Source organism: Ciconia boyciana, chromosome 4, assembly GCF_034638445.1.
Source record: "Ciconia boyciana chromosome 4, ASM3463844v1, whole genome shotgun sequence".
In the NCBI taxonomy this organism is placed as follows: Eukaryota; Metazoa; Chordata; class Aves; order Ciconiiformes; family Ciconiidae; genus Ciconia; species Ciconia boyciana.
Window position 1 is genome coordinate 58,482,361 of NC_132937.1, and position 13,778 is coordinate 58,496,138.

Here is a 13,778-nt window from a genome sequence, read left to right on the forward strand (position 1 = left end):
AGCCTTATAAGATGGTGCAATCTGTTTGTCTTGGTTATACTTCTGTAATAATGTCAGGTGGATTAAAAGCTTGATAGTCCTTAGGAGTCTCTCCTGAAATGGGAGATCCTTAGAAAGGAGAGATCCCAAGTAGTGCCACTGATAGTGAGGTAAAGGCTTCTGTAGAGTCAGCAGCGGTCAGACCAGCAGAAGGGTTATTAAGCTATTAGTACACACCAAAGGCAAGATGAGTGTCCTGGTTTCGGCTGGGATAGAGTTAATTTTCTTCCTAGTAGCTGGTATAGTGCTGTGCTTTGGATTTTAGTATGAGAATAATATTGATAACACACTGATGTTTTGGCTGTCGCTAAGCGGTGTTTACACTGGTCAAGGATTTTTTTTCTTCAGCTCCCCATGCTCTGCCAGGTGCCCAAGAAATGGGAGGGGGCACAGCCAGGATAGTTGATCCAAACTGACCAAAGGGCTATTCCATACCATATGATGTCATGCCCAGTATATAAACTGGGGGAGTTGGCTGGGGGGTAGCGATCGCTGCTCGGGGACTGGCTGGGTGTCGGTCGGCAGGTGGTGAGCAGTTGTATCATATCCACCACCACCCCCGTCCCCCCCCCCTTTTCCCTCCCTTGGGTTTTGTTCCTCTCTCTCTCTCGTTGTTTTCCTTCTCATTACAATTCATTATTATTATTTTGTTCCAATTATTAAACTGTTCTTATCTCAACCCACGAGTTTTCTTACTTTTGCTCTTCTGATTCTCTCCCCCATCCCACCGGGGGGGGAAGTGAGCGAGTGGCTTCGTGGTGCTTAGCTGCCAGCTGGGGCTAAACCACGACAATGAGCCATGGTTTGTGCTGTCTTTTGCACAGCCAATAGTGAGAGAATGTTGATGAAGGAGTTAGTTGATGAGAACTGATTTATAATGATGTGATAGAGAGAGCTGTAGGTGTGGTGAAAAGTTGTGGAGACAGGAGCAGAGATAATTACAGAAACAGACTTCATTGGTTGCTAATTATCAGGTAGGTAATCTTCCCATACTTGTACATTTAAGTTTTTGTAGATGTAGACATAAAAATTCTAGGTCGTAGTACTGCAAAATATTGGCTGTCTAAAATATATATATAACGTTGTTGTCAATTAATCCTTAGAATCAGAAGAAGAATTTTATGATGCTCTAAGCAGTCCTGTGGAAGACATGCCATTTTTTGAAGCCTCATCTGGTGCCCTCAAGCGAGCTAGCAGTACAAGGCGAAAAAAACTACGTAAACAAGAATCTTTGAAAAATATGACAGAATTACAGCTAAGGTTTGAAGTAGCTAAGGTAAAGTACCTTTTTGTAAATTTCTCTGAAGCCCATCTGAACGGTAATTTTTCCCTGTTTGTTGTGTTCATTAATCCATGTCTGCAGAAATATTGATTCCCCATTTCTTGCTGAAACTATTCTGCAGAGTTTTTTTCAAAGTCAGAGTTGTGCTTCTGCATTCTTGTCGTCACTGAAATGCTTTGATTTATCCACTTTATTTCCCAGCTCATTTTATCACTGAATTTCCTTTACCGAACTATCACTTAAAAATCACAATATGTGTTTGTTTTGGCTTCAGCATTTTTCCAGATACTGCTGTGGTCACTGTGAAAACTTCATTAATGTTTCATCTTGTAAGAAGCACCCTATTTTTCTGCTCCCGTTTTTCCCAGACTCTGTTGGCCTCACACCTAAATCTGTAACATGTTCATTATGAGGTGTTTTATGTGTTACTCTTGCTGTTTCAGACTCGGGCGGGGGGGGGGAGGTACGGGGAAGAGTATTTTGCCCAAATGCAAGACACTGTTTCTAACTGCATCAGTTGCTCTAGTAAAAGAGGTGGCCTCTTACCACTGTCATAACCTTTATCATCAGACCATCATTGCTATGACAGTGTTATTGCTGTTACTGGCTGTATAACTTTACAAATAAATCATACAAATTCAGTTAACTTTGCAAGTTCTGTTTTAGGGTGGGGCTTACAGAATGGCTTCAACACATGATAACTAGCTTGCAATGTATCTTACTATATACGACACCTTACAGAAAATACATAAATACAATTGAAATGTACTATTTTTTGTGTGATGACAAGACCTTGTTTAAGAACTACTAGTCTAAAGATAGATGCTGTATTTTACATTATTGTCTAATGGAAACTATCTTACAATCTATAAGGAAAAAAAATACAATTGAGAAGCTATTAAGAATCACCTTCTCTCTGTTTGTTGGCCTTATAGTTTAAAATGACTTATTTGGTTTGGTTTTGATTTTCCCTACTTGTAGAGAGCGTTATGTGAAAAGGAAGAGTACCTATCTTTGTTTTGCTTTGGTTGTGAAAGACAGATAACAACAGCTCAGCTAGGTATTTATTTAACAACATCTTTGTCATGCATGGGTGAAAAAGTAGGAAATGTCTCTCTTGAGACTCAGATTGGGAATCTAACTCTTACCAGGAGAGTTCGAAGAAATTCCCCGATAAAGTTAAATGATCAATACACATTAACCAGTAAAATATATGTAAATATATAATCCTATATAAAAACTAAGAGGATAATCCTGTACCTTTTTTTTTCTCTTTTTTTGTTTGTTTGTTTGGGGTTTTTTTAGGTCTTAATTCAATTATGCCGTCTTACTGGTAACACTGAGACACCTGTGCTGCAGCTGGATATTGTAGGGTTAGGCACTGAACTTAAATTAAGAACATTTGACATGACTGCAAATGCTTTCCTTCGTGAAGTTTGTCTGCTGTGCCCAGAGTATATGGGTAAGGATTTATAGTCTGATCAAAAAATTAATCACAAACAACACTGTGAATTTGTCTTCAAAAAGCCTGTGGGGCTTTCTTTTATCAACTGGGGAAGATTTGCTTTCGAAATTGAGGGGGGGAAGTCATTCAGGAGCTCATTCTCTTAGTAATGCTTTGGTAAATATGTTCTAATGCTGATGATTTTAGTAGAAACATCTAACTATTTTAGGTCTGCAGAAGACATTTTGTGATTAAATAGTAATGACAGCTAGTAGCCTAGTTTGTAGTCTATAGATGATTAAAAGAGTTGTAGAAAACTTGTCAATTTTTTTTCTTTAAAAAAAAAAGTAATCTTTTTTATTCTTTTGGGTTTTTTTAAGATGATAACGACAAGCCAGTTTACATAATTACTACTTTGGATAATGTAGAAGATGATCTTCTCACTCTGGAGTACATAAAGGTGAGAAAAGAGCAGACTTTGCTTTTGAATTGTAAGCCAATCATAAACAGTACAGTATTATTGAGCAATTGTTGAATGTTTTTCCTTACATATTCATTCCTTTACATACTGAGCATCATGTGCAAAGTCTGTCTGCTCCCTAAACAGATTAACTTGTACATCTTAAGTTGTAGTGGTTTTTGAAATAAATTTCTCTAATTAAACCTGCAAACTTCTCCTGATTTGTTTGTTTGTTTTATGTGCACTTTTGGCGGAATAGGCTGATATTAATGGACCAGAACTGAAAACTGCCTATCAGAATGTTCTACAGAAAATGAAGGTATGATATCTTCTATCTATCTAATTTTCTAGATAGAAATTAATTTTCTAATTTTCTATCTAATTTTCTATCTATCTATCTATCTAATTTTCTCATTGTGGCATACTGGATAAACATAATTTGTTCTTTTAGGTGAACTTTTCATCTTTAGATGTTCATTTGCATACTGAAGCTCTGCTGAATGCTATGAACTACCTGAACAATCTTCTACCCAAACAAGAAACTAAAGTTGCAGAAGAACTGGTCCATGAAAAAATAGAGGAGAAGAAGGATGTTCTTAAGAAACTCAGTAAGTTTCTTTATTCCTTTTTTTTTTCCTCTTTTCATTCCTCTCTCTTCACTTAGTTAAGCAAGGAAGAAAACAGACATATTTTCTATTTTTGTAAGCCTGTCAATGAATTATGAAATAAGAAGTTTTGTTTAGGGCATATTTATGTATCCACTTCACAGCCTTTTTTAATTTCAGTGGTAATAAGAATGTTAGCCATCAGAGTACTATGGAGTAGCAAGGGTGTACTCTTATTCTCTGGCTGGAAATGTGTAGATGAGGAATAACTGTATAATTAGAGGCAAGGTAGATGCTGCAGCTGTTGACATTTCCTGAGGTAGAAATACTAAGCATGTTTTTTGAAGATATGTATTCAAATTCACTTAGTTATGATAATCTGCATTGAATGGTGGCTTACTGGCAGTGATTATGTTCCTAATGGTGTTCTCCCATATAATGAGAAAAGTGGTTTTGCATTACAGCATTTATGCAGAAAGGGTGTTTATAAAAAGTAAGGAAATAGAAAAACATTATGAGTTAGAAAATTTAGCATGAAGGTGAAAACTTTCAGTGATAAGTGTATTAAATATATGCTAGACACTTTTGTGCTTTCCATCAACTGCATAATTAGCATTTTTCTCTAACTCCTCAGTGAAATGACTTTGTATGCTATCTTTCTTCCCATCATCAAAATATTTTTGTTGGTTTAGGTTTGCAACCTGCAGATAGGTACTCATGTAGCAATTTATTGATGTGTAGAAATTGTCTGTAGACATTAGTACAAAATATACGCTACTGCATGTCATAAATTCCAGGACAGTTTTGGTTACCAGTGATCTACTGATTTGCTGAATGGCTGAATTCTATTTGGCACCAATTTTGTAGGAATAATTTGTTGGAATTGCTGCTTTGGGTTTATGAACTGGCACATGAATTTGGATTTACCTTGAAGTGTAATAAATAGGAAGTCCTTGCATGGTGGAAGATGGCTTTAGCATTTTCAATCTTTTTTTATAAGAAGCTGGTAACAGCATTCGTTAGTATCAATTACTGTGTTTTTAAGGACACATAAGTAGAATATGAGTTCCTGCGATTTGAGAGAAATCTGGTGAGCCTCCTCATGTTTATCAAAGGTACCTAGTAGTCTGTAGGTGTCTGGTTTCTATGTATAAGTTTAGGGTTCCTAGCTTTCCTTGGCCTGCAAAAGCATTAGCACTGTTGCATCCTGAAAGGGATGCAAGCCAGTCCGTTATCCAACAATATTGGTCTGAAAGAATTATTCTGCTCGGATGAGGTTAATCTCATCTTTTTCCATGTGCAGTTTTCTGACATACTGGTCAAGAGTATATGCAAAACCCCCCCCCATAAATTATCTTTTTTTGTTGGTGTGTTCTCCCCCCCCGCCGTCTCCCGCTGCCCCTCCGTTTTTTTTTTTTTCTGGGATGAATTGAGACTTGTGATTGCCTTACAGTTATTTTATTACCTTATATTTGAGGAACATCAAACTCTTGTGATAACTTGCTTACTATGCAGTTTTATAATTCTCTGACCAAGAATTCTGCAGGTCTGATTTGTTGATAATGTTGTGCAAGAGCAAACAAACAGATCACCTCCATTTTTTTATCTTGTGTCTGGGAGCTACTTTGAAATGAATGCTTCTGTTAAATGCTCGACATTATGCCCATGACATTCATTTCTGCTCTGAGAAGGACTTCTCAGATCTTTGCAATCATTGCTTGCTGTTAGTCGTAAAACACTGCGGGTCCAGCTAACTATTAAACCGAAAAAGAAAACACACACACAAAAACTATGGTAGAGGATAATTCTCAAGATGATTCTAGCTGAAGTATTTTAATACATCTCTGCATTACTGATTTCAGTAGTTCCATCATATGACTGACCACCGTGTGACTGATGAGATCTTTCTGAGGCTGCATGCATTTGCTGATGTTAGTTCTTACAAGCACTTCGAGTTAAACTTCAGTACTAGTTTGGTATCTTTTAAACCCCAAGTATCACATTTGCAACATTTGGTGAGATTTTTTTGAGAATGTTAATTTGGGCTGCCTTTACAAACATATTTGTGTTTGACAAAATAGAAATGTTTGTAAGTCTAGTGTATACTCATATTCAGTGATTAATTCACAGTGTTGCTGAGGGTCGATGATTTTATTATGGGAGGTTGGTGAGCTAGTATCCTGACTGTGTTTTTTGAAAAAGAACTTGAGACAGAAATGGTACCTGTATTAGGAGAAAAGAGTTTCAAGCTTTTGGGTGCACAGCTCTCCTTGGGGTTTGAGTATTTGTTTCCCATATGTGAATGAAATCAGTTATATTAATTTAACTGTTGTGAAAGGAAAGGTAATTATCATGTCTGGAGCCAAACGTTATTAACAAAATGAGAGAAAATAAGGTTTGTAGCCTCTGTTTTTGCGGGGAGTAGAGATGCAGGAAGATGAAAGAGAATATTTGCCTTAGGAATGATGAGAGATCAGTTGGGATGAGATGTGGGAAGAGTATTAATATGTCATACAGCTGTTGTCTTTCAGCTGATGATTTTTTTTTTTGTTATTCCATCAGATTAAGAAGTTTAGTTCCTCAGCTTGTTCTTTAAGGGTGTTTTGTAGGTCTTCATTGCATAATGGAACTGAGAAGTGAAAGTTGGAGTAATTGCTCTGTGAAAAAAAAAAATTCTTCCATTTAACTATTTTTTAAATTTTATTTTTTCTGTGTGTGAGATTCTTCTCTTTCATGGTGGTTGCTTGATTTCAATTATACAGGGACATTCTTGGATGCTAGATGAAATACCATTTGTATACTTATGATAGTCTGTGAACTTAAAGGGTTCTGTTCTGTGGCTTACTGAGAGCTGTGGACAGAAGATTCAGCACTTCTCTAGCTTTGAACCATTTTGCTATGCAGGCAAACACTGAAGTGTTTAGTATCTTACAGAATTCTTGGAGGCAAAGGATTAAATTAGTTTTGTATGTATTACCATGCAACAATTAAGACTCTACACAGCTGGAAAGCTTTTATAGGTTATCATGGAGCAGGTCCTCCTGGAAATTATGCTAAGGCACATGGAAAATAAGGAGGTGATTGATGACAGCCAACACGCCTTTACTAAGGGCAGATCGTGCCTGACAAATTTGGTGGCCTTCTGCGATGAGGTTAGAGCGTTGGTGGATAAGAGAAGAGCAACTGATGTCATCTACCTGGACTTGTGCAAAGCATTTGACACTGTCCTGCACAGCATCCTTGTCTCTAAATTGGAGAGACATGGATTTGATGAATGGACCACTCGGTGGATAAGGAGTTGGCTGGATGGTTGCACTCAAAGACTTGTGGTCAATGGCTCGATGTCTGTGCAGAGGGCAGTGATGAGTGGTGTTCCTCAGGGATCGGTATTGGGACCGGTGCTGTTTAACATCTTTGTCGGCGACATGGACAGTGGGATTGAGTGCACGCTCAGGAATTTTGCCGTGACACCAAGCTCTGTGGTGCAGTTGACATGCTGAGGGGAAGGGATGCCATCCAGAGGGACCTTGACAGACTTGAGAGGTGGGCCCATGCAAACATCATGAAGTCCAACAAAGCCAAGTGCAAGGTCCTGCACATGGGTCAGGGCAATCCCAAGCACAAATATGTGAGAGCAGCCCTGAGAAGAAGGACTTGGGGGTGTTGGTTGATGAGAAGCTCAACATGGCCTGGCAATGTGCGCTTGCAGCCCAGAAAGCCAACCGTATCCTGGGCTGCATCAAAAGAAGCATGACCAGCAGGTTGAGGGAGGTGATTCTGCCCCTCTACTGCACTCTGGTGAGACCCCACCTGGAGTACTGCGTCCAGCTCTGGGGCCCCCAACACAAGAAGGGCATGGACCTGTTGGAGCAAGTCCAGAGGAGGGCCACAGAGATGATCAGGAAGCTTGAGTACTCCTCGTCTGAGGACAAGCTGAGAAAGTTGGGGTTTTTCAGCCTGGAGAAGAGAAGGTCCGGGGAGACCTTATAGCAGCCTTTCAGTACCTGAAGGGGGCCTACAAGAAAGCTAGAGAGGGACTTTTTACAAGGGCATGTAGTGATAGGACAAGGGGTAATGGCTTTAAACTGAAAGAGGGTAGATTTAGGTTAGATATAAGGAAGAAATTCTTCACTGTGAGGGTGGTGAGGCACTGGAATAAGTTGCCCAGAGAAGTTGTGGTTGCCCCATCCCTGGAAGTGTTGAAGGCCAGGTTGGATGGGGCTTTGAGCAACCTGGTCTAGTGGAAGGTGTCCCCGCCCATGGCAGGGGGCTTGGAACTAGGTGATCTTTAAGGTCCCTTCCAACCCAAACCATTCTATAATTCCATGATTCTTCTCCCTCCTTCTCCCCCACTCCTGTACAACTGTGCAAACTAAACTTTGACTGAGGGTGGTTATTGGTTAATTTACCATGGTTTGTCTTCTGTTAGCAACATACGATAAAATCAGGTGACTGAAGCTGATATATTTATGGAACCATAGCTTGATTGTGAGGGTTAAGAAAGCCTTAACATACTCACACACAATACTTAAAGGTAATATTTAATCTGAAAAGCTAGGCTGTGGGAAAAATGGGTTGAATGTTTATTACTTTTAATTTTACTGCTTTTAGCTTTGTATATAGATTACCTATAAGAATTTACCACTTAGGACTCAAAGTCCCTGAATACAAGATATGATATTTCCCTTTGTCATTTGAAGTAGCATATCACATTACTTCAGATTTGACTTTCAGAAAAAATGGACTAAGTTATTGGTTGAGTCCCTTTATCTGTTGACTTCTGTATTTAGCACTGAACCTGCAGATAGTGTTGTGTGGCATCAGTCATGTCTACTCAAAATGAACAGAGATTATTTCTGATAACATGAAATCAAATATTTTTACTCTTACTCAGTTTTGGGTAAACCAAGAATGGAGTAAATATTTGGACACCTCTGTTCTGAAAAGCACTATATTTGTGTTTGTATCTTTTGTAGGTCTTAAGGTTGCTCATACTAATTTTGAAGGATGCCCACTGTTCCTTCTCTTCAGTGTCTAGTTATATTAATGGTATTTGCACGTTTAAAATTTAAGTTTAGAAAATATAGGTTGTGGAGATTTAATAAAAGTCATCTGCCCTATGTAAACAAGACCACTGGTTGCAGATGGCTAATCAACAGACCAGATGGAGTAGTCTATTAATGTAGTTATCATATTACCACTGTTTGAGGTAAACTGCTTAGTCCTGAATAACCTATCTCTAATTTTGCATTGTGCTGTGTAGATGTATATTAAATGTATTTCTTGCAGTTAATAAAATACTGATGTTGATTACCACAGTTAGTGAAGCACATGAGGACTCCTGTGTATACAGTCCTGTATATACAATTCCTTTCTGTCGTACTTGCTAGGATGAGTGCAGTGCATTTTGCCAGTGCTGCAGGCTTGATACAAACTAGGCTTTGGGGAAGGGATACTAAAATATTACATCTCCTCCTTGAAGAACTGTAATTTTTATTATTTTGTATTTCCCACAGCATCAAAAAAATCGAAGTATGAAGATGTCATCGACATCAATATCTGTGCAGATTTATCATGTTTACGTATCTTTATTAGAGAGAAAAAACATAGAATAGCTGAAATTCACATTGAAGGTAGGAACAAAACTTTAATTACAAAAGCACCAAACTTCGTAACCAGAATAGTCTCTAGATTCTCTCTCTCTCTCTCTCTCTCTCTCTCTCAAAAGGTCTGGATAGCCAAGTGATCATGAAGAAAGCAGCAACAGAAGTGAATGCAAAATTAAAGAACATCATTATTGTGGATTCTGATGAGACAGCATTGTATAAAAAGGTACGCATTTGCATGTACCATTGATTTCTGCATGGAATATAGATGCTAAATTGAACTTACTTTGTGGACTCTAATCTTTAACTGTGATTTTTCTTTTTTTTTTAGTAATGTTTTATGTATTTGCTGGGAGCGTTATTCTCTATAGGCAGACTGATTTTGCCCCTACAACTGGTGATTGTTAGGCTGACAATGATTTTGTGCAACTGTGATGCCCAGCTGCTCATTACCCTCCTTATTTTGTTGACTTTAATGGACAGAGTTATTCAAGCTGACATTCCAATTGAATATTTTCAGCTATTTCAAGGATTTTTTTTTTTTTTCATTTATTGAGATAGTTGAAGCAAAAATGTCTTAGAAGTGTGAGGTACTACATTTTATTTTGGAATTCGGTTTCTCCAGCATAAGTTTTAACAGTAGAGATACTCTTTTTTTTTTTTTTTTCTTTCCCTTCCTAAGGCTCTTTACATCACAGGAAAAGAAGTCTTCAACTTTAGAATGGTATCATATGTGAATGCTACAGATGGCATTGCATATACAAATATGGATGTTGTTGACAATCGTATTTACCTAACTGTTGGGTGTATTCAAGTAGTTTTTGTCAACAAGTTTGTTTCATCTATTTTGGTAAGTTTAATTTTCCAGATACTGTTCCTTAGCATTCACATAACATTGTCAGAGCTAGAAAAAGATAAAGCATCCCATATGGGGTCGTGCCTGTTTGTGTAAGGACTCTTAAATACTATTATAAAAACTTCACTGGGATTGGTGGCTGGGCTATTTAATTTTCTTCTCCATATATTTGTTATTGTGGAGTGGGTGGCTAAGCAACAATATTTGCTATTATTGTTAGTAATTTTTTTCTTTAAATGACTTGTGGCAGCTTTTAGGTATACACACTGTTCATTGTTTCTAACACTGAAATATAAGTAATAAACCATGAAAATTTATGCCTTTTCCATAAATTCTGCTAAGTAAATCTATCTGTTACACTCCATATGAGTAAACAAAATATAATTCATACAAGTCATGTTACAAGATCATTGCTGTTACTATCTGATGTGCCAAATATTTAGTATGGAAATTTATTTTTATATATAGGCATACTTTATCATGTTGCGGGGGGGGAGATATCCTATTAAAGAATTCAGAAAAAATGCATAGCAAAAATAGTATCTTAAGATGGTTTGCTGTTTAAAGAACTGTGATTCTTAGTGGTTTTGAAGTAGTATAATTCTTAATAAAATTCCTGAGATCTGTATTCTTTTCCTAGGCTTTTATAAATAACTTTCAAGCTGCCAAGGAAGCTCTTACTGAGGCAACTGTTCAAGCAGCAGAGAAAGCAGCTACAGGTGTAAAGGAGCTAGCAGAGCGTAGTTCCCGTTTGGCACTAGATATCAATATTAAAGCACCTGTTGTGATAGTTCCACAGTCAGCAATGTCTGAGAATGTCCTGGTGGCTGATCTTGGTTTAATCACAGTGAAGAACCAATTCTTTATCGCTAAAACAAAAACACGATATAATCTCCCGCCTGTTGTTGACTCTATGACAGTGAAATTGAGTGAACTAAAGTTATACAGGTAATGTAGTGTCAAGATTTTTTTAAATTCATGTAATCCTTTTGGGATACTTCAGTTGGAGAGCTTTCAGAACTTGTTATCAAAATAATTAGTTAACAGTTGGTGGTTGATGGATACACTATTATCTTGAAATATAATGGCAAATTAATAAATATTTTGTAAAAGCAATTAAAATGTATGGTTTAGGAGACTTAGCAATCTACACATCTTTTAATGGAAGCAAATGTTTGTTTAGGGAATATTGTGTAGACTTGTATATCATTTGCTGCTTTGGGACATGTTATACCTGTTTACAAATGGGTACTTTTATGGTGTTTTCAAGCTATACATAGGACGAAAGATATCAAGTCAGGTAGCCGTACAGTAGTGTTTGAAAATGGGCCTTGGTGCAGGGGATTGGGAGGGGGAGAGGGAAGGGAAGGGGATTTTCAAACAGTTGAAGAGTACTGAAGGAAGAAGGAATTGCTCTGCAGTGGAGAGCAGGTAAGAGGTCCTAACTTGCAAGAGGTTAGTATGTTGCAGTACCTGGTATGTGCTTGATGTGTCCTCTCCCTGCCAAGAAAAGATGTCAAGTTGGTGGAGTGAGGCTTTAACTAGAGATACTAGGAGTAGTATGAAGACTGTTTTACAGTACTATTCAAAAAGATGAGGAAAAGACAGAAATGTGTTTGTTAGAAGGTGTAAGTGAAATATGTTAAGCTGGGAGTATTTTGTGTCTGTTCACAGATCATGCTATGAGCAGGGTTCCTTGCAAACTGAAATACAGTTGCTGCAGCCACTCAATCTGGAAGTAGCTGTTGAACGGAATTTAGCTGCTGCATGGTATAATGAAGTTCCTGATATTGAAATATCTGGCCGCCTCAAGCCTATGAATGTAAGCACTCATTTCTGAAAGCAGCTGTTAAAATATCCACGGAAAATGGATTAATTCTTCTGTCCAGAGAAGTCCAAGTTCCTTAGTTAGGGCATTGTTTGATTTCAAGACATATAGATAGAGTGGATTTTGTTGTTTCATAGGGAAAAAAGACGTGAATAGCTTTCTGTTCTAATCTAAGCTCTGTATTTCATCTGTGATACTGCAGGCAGAATTTGTACTATATATTACTGTTGCTAGTTAGAAATGGGTATGCTGTTATATCCTTCTTTTACCTGTCAGTATCTTTCAAAGAAGGATTGGAAAAAGTTGGGGCTTATTGGTCTGTTCATTAGCAGCGTGATCACCTGCTGAATTCATACCCGTGACAAGTATGAGTATGAGTTAGTGCACGTGCTCATTTAAATTTAACATCAAAAGTTATAAAGCTTGTCCGTTGTATGAGGAAAACCAGTTTGCCAAATTTTGAAATAGAACTAGTAACCATTACTGTAAAGTACCTTGTGACTAAATGCGGATAACAATTTTGGACGACTATAAGTCAAACTATATGTATACGACTTCTGACATTCAATTTCTAAATTGTAGCTTTGTAAAGAAAATTTGTGGACAAAAACAAAATAATGTGTGAATGACTTATGATTTCTAGAAGTTACTGTAAGGGGTTGTGTGGACTTGCGAAAAACATTTTACTTGCTTCTTTAGTCTCCTAAACAGAGACTCAGATGAGATTAATTTGGTTTATCTGTTTATTTGTAAACTTGGATTTTAGTTACCAAACGTTTCATGAACTGAGTTGTTCTGAGTTTAATAAAAATCTTTTTTTAAGCTAATTCTCAGTCAGGAAGATATTACCACAATATTGAGGACACTAAATGAAAATATAGGAGGAAGCTCTGGTGCATCAACATCTTTACCAGAACCAAAAGATACGACTAGCCATTCTAGTGATATGCATAGTACTTCACAGCACTCTGCAGGTAATGTTTTCTAAAATTACGTGTGGTCTAGCATTTTTAGGTATTGCTGTCAATTTGTTATTTCTGTGGAAATTGCCTTTACGAAAGGATGCCAGATTCAGTTGTTTTTAACATTATGCCTCTATTATCTTGACATTGTGATTTGAGCTGTACCCAGCAATAATGAATAGGAGCAACTGGGCCACTGTAGTGAGTTTTGTAGCATGATGTGTTTTAATGTAAGGACTGTCTTATTCTACTGGCAATAATGCAATGAGCACCCAGAAGTCTGTCAGCTGGATTTGGTAAAATCCCAACTTTGGAAAGTTGCTATGTTACTCTTTCCTGTGTATGCTGGTTCTGTTGCTGTTCAGTCTTAGATCTGTTCATCTTGTCATAATGATGGCATCCTTAAAAGTTGTCCCTATTCAGTAGGCATCATTGCCCATAAACTGTTCAGTACACACTAAAAAAAAAACAAAGGCAAGTAAGGTTAAGAAAAGAATCTTTTGCTGAACTCTTCTATTAAATGTGAAAAATAGCAAAAACGTGGCAAGATGAACAAATGAGAATGAAAGTAAACTTGTATTCTTTGTAACATTCTTGCACACAGTATCATATAACATTAAGGGAAGTTGTACATTTATGTGTTAAAGATGGTAAAAATTGCATGTAGAATATATAAGTGGAGTATTTTATTTTCTC

At 37.3% G+C, this 13,778-nt stretch overlaps 1 protein-coding gene across 6 annotated transcripts in view; it reads left to right on the forward strand.

Annotated features, from left to right (window-relative positions):
* VPS13A (vacuolar protein sorting 13 homolog A) overlaps positions 1 to 13,778 on the forward strand; it is a 114,420-nt gene that overhangs the window by 42,126 nt on the left and 58,516 nt on the right. For all 6 annotated transcript variants that reach the window (XR_012042069.1, XR_012042070.1, XM_072859089.1 and 3 more), the window contains exons 25-35: positions 1,143 to 1,315; positions 2,627 to 2,783; positions 3,146 to 3,225; positions 3,485 to 3,544; positions 3,677 to 3,833; positions 9,347 to 9,463; positions 9,559 to 9,662; positions 10,119 to 10,286; positions 10,933 to 11,240; positions 11,967 to 12,114; positions 12,944 to 13,094. Coding sequence is in view for 4 of the 6 variants with exons in the window: in XM_072859089.1 (XP_072715190.1) it covers positions 1,143 to 1,315; positions 2,627 to 2,783; positions 3,146 to 3,225; positions 3,485 to 3,544; positions 3,677 to 3,833; positions 9,347 to 9,463; positions 9,559 to 9,662; positions 10,119 to 10,286; positions 10,933 to 11,240; positions 11,967 to 12,114; positions 12,944 to 13,094 (1,623 nt within the window). In the remaining 2 variants the exon portion in view is untranslated. The remainder of the gene's footprint in view (positions 1 to 1,142; positions 1,316 to 2,626; positions 2,784 to 3,145; positions 3,226 to 3,484; positions 3,545 to 3,676; positions 3,834 to 9,346; positions 9,464 to 9,558; positions 9,663 to 10,118; positions 10,287 to 10,932; positions 11,241 to 11,966; positions 12,115 to 12,943; positions 13,095 to 13,778) is intronic.